The sequence below is a fragment of the Nelumbo nucifera genome, chromosome 8 (genome assembly GCF_055504915.1).
Source record: "Nelumbo nucifera cultivar China Antique chromosome 8, China Antique-T2T, whole genome shotgun sequence".
NCBI lineage: Eukaryota > Viridiplantae > Streptophyta > Magnoliopsida > Proteales > Nelumbonaceae > Nelumbo > Nelumbo nucifera.
This window is the reverse complement of record NC_142656.1, coordinates 44,933,016-44,935,336: the sequence shown is the minus strand read 5'-3', so window position 1 is coordinate 44,935,336 and position 2,321 is coordinate 44,933,016. Positions and strand designations below refer to the sequence as shown.

At 41.4% G+C, this 2,321-nt stretch overlaps 1 protein-coding gene across 1 annotated transcript; it reads right to left on the bottom strand.

The window, feature by feature from the left end:
• Nucleotides 1-453: 453 nt before the first annotated feature.
• On the bottom strand, nucleotides 454-1,074 carry LOC148789962 (uncharacterized). Its single transcript, XM_088893826.1, has 2 exons — nucleotides 736-1,074; nucleotides 454-468 (listed from the first exon to the last, which is right to left on the bottom strand). The coding sequence occupies exons 1-2, from the start codon at nucleotides 1,072-1,074 to the stop codon at nucleotides 454-456; spliced, it is 354 nt and encodes a 117-aa protein (XP_088749952.1).
• Nucleotides 1,075-2,321: the final 1,247 nt, after the last annotated feature.

Below are 2,321 nucleotides of genomic sequence, written 5' to 3'. Positions count from 1 at the left end.
ATCAGCACAACCAAATCATACACAACTCATTCATCAGTCAATCCAATTTTTGCTACTACAAACCAGGTAGTAAACTAGGGAAAACATCTTTCTCTTCTCTCTCTTTTTGTTTTCTTTTCTTTCTTTTGAAGAAGTAAGTGCATTTTATGCTCCATCTCACTCTTGGATTACTTGGTCAGTAGGTGCATTTTATGCTCCATCCTACTGTTTGAATTGCTAGCTAGTAGGTGCATTTTATGCTCCGTCCTACTATTAGATGACTTGGCTAGTAGGTGCATTTTATACTCCATCCTACCATCGGATTACTAGGCTGGTAGGTGCATTTTATGCTCCATCCTACCAATTGTAGCAATGGTAAAGTATTTTCCCTGTTTAGTTAAACCTAAATTTAGGACTAACTTAAAAAGGGATGGTTTCAGACGAATGGTGTACTCCCTAATCATATCTCTTTACTCAGTTTGCAAGAACCTTCCCAGAACATTGTTTCAATTGATTCAAAAAAATTGAGTTTTTTTTTTTTTTGAACTGAAATAAAACGGTTAAAGCCTGTACTCCCCCCCCACACTTAAAACTTAATAAAAGATGAAAACTACTAAACGATAAATGCAAAAACAAGAAGAAGAAAAGAAAAAAAAAACTTCCCTGATGCAGTGGAAAGTGGGTGGGGAGACAGAGTTTCATGCCATACTCTGTATAGATTGGACTTTCGAGAGATACCTCCTCCACATTGTATACCTGAAATCCTTCATAAAAAGGTTTTAGATGGTGCCCATTTACCTTGAACCTCTTGGCTATGGTGGGACTTTGAATCTCAACTGCTCCATAAGGTAAGACGTCAGTAACAGTGAAAGGTCCAACCCACCGAGATCGCAACTTACTGGGAAAGAGTTTCATCCTAGAATGGAAAAGAAGAACTTTTTGACCAACTGTGAAATCTTTCCTTGAAATCGACTTATCATGAAAGGCCTTTGTCTTCTCCTTGTAGATTCGAGAGCTCTCATAAGTGTCGTTGCGGATCTCTTCTAGTTCTTGTAGCTGCAACTTCCTCTGTTCTCCTGCTTCATCCATGCGCATGTTGCATTGTTTGACCGCCCAATATGCTTTATGTTCCAATTCGACAGGGAGATGACATGGCTTGCCGAATACCAAACGGTAGGGGGACATACCTATAGGAGTTTTGTAGGCTGTGTGATAAGCCCATAGTGCATCGTTGAGTCTCAAACTCCAATTCTTCCTTCTGGGGTCAACCGTTTTTTCAAGTATGGACTTGATCTCCCTGTTGGACACCTCGGCTTGTCCACCACTCGGTTGCAGAAGTGAGTGCCTCGGTCACTTATTATTGCCCTGGGCATTCCGAACCTGGAAAAAATGTGGGACTTGACAAAATCTACAATAGCTTTAGCATGGTCAGTCCTGGTAGCTTTAGCTTCTACCCATTTCGAAACATAATCTATAGCTAGTAGGATGTAAACGTTACCAAAAGAAGAAGGGAATGGGCCCATGAAATCTATACCCCATACATCAAATATTTCACAAATCAGTATAGGGGTAAGTAGCATTTGATCTTTATGGCTTAAGTTATATCTTTTGGCATTGTTTATAGGCCTTGCAGAACATGTAAGCATTATGAAATAGGGTAGGCCAGAATAATCTGCACTCCAGTATCTTTCGTGCTGTCCTTTTTGGGACAAAATGGCCCCTACAGACATATGAATGGCAGAAGTGAAGAATGGAGGGGATTTCGGGGTCGAGCACACACCTTCGAAGGACCTGATCGGAGCATTGCTTCCATAGATATGGGTCATCCCAAATGAAGTACTTAGCATTGCTTTTTACCTTATCTCTTTGTTTTGGACGTCTTAAGAAAGGGTCTTGCCACCAAATTTTGGTGCCATTGCTGGGGATTGACGTCTTAAGTAGGTTTATTTCCTTTTGTTTGGTTTATGCCTCGCTCTTCTCGTGTAGGTGAACTCCATTATGACCCTGAGATCGAGAACACAGTTCGTCACTTGAGGAAAGAAGCCAAGCAATGCCGCAACCAAGCAGCATCACTCCCAACTTCCGGGGTGAAGTCGGCTGCAGAAATCATTGAGCCATCCAATAATCCTGAAGAGGAAGTCATGGCCAATAATGAAGAGAGAACCCTTAGAGAACTAGCCGCACCGGATCTGCACCAACAACCTCTCTACATCAAATATGTAGATCTAGCGGTACCCTTCGAACTCAAATCTGGTCTTATACACTTCCTACTTTTCCTGGACTTACAGGTGAAGATCCTCACACACACCTAAATGAATTCCATGTAGTATGTTGAAGAATGA

Coding starts and splice junctions, on each gene's coding strand:
- LOC148789962 (XM_088893826.1), bottom strand. CDS start 1,074: ATGCGCATGGATGAAGCAGGAGAACAGAGGAAGTTGCAGCTACAAGAA.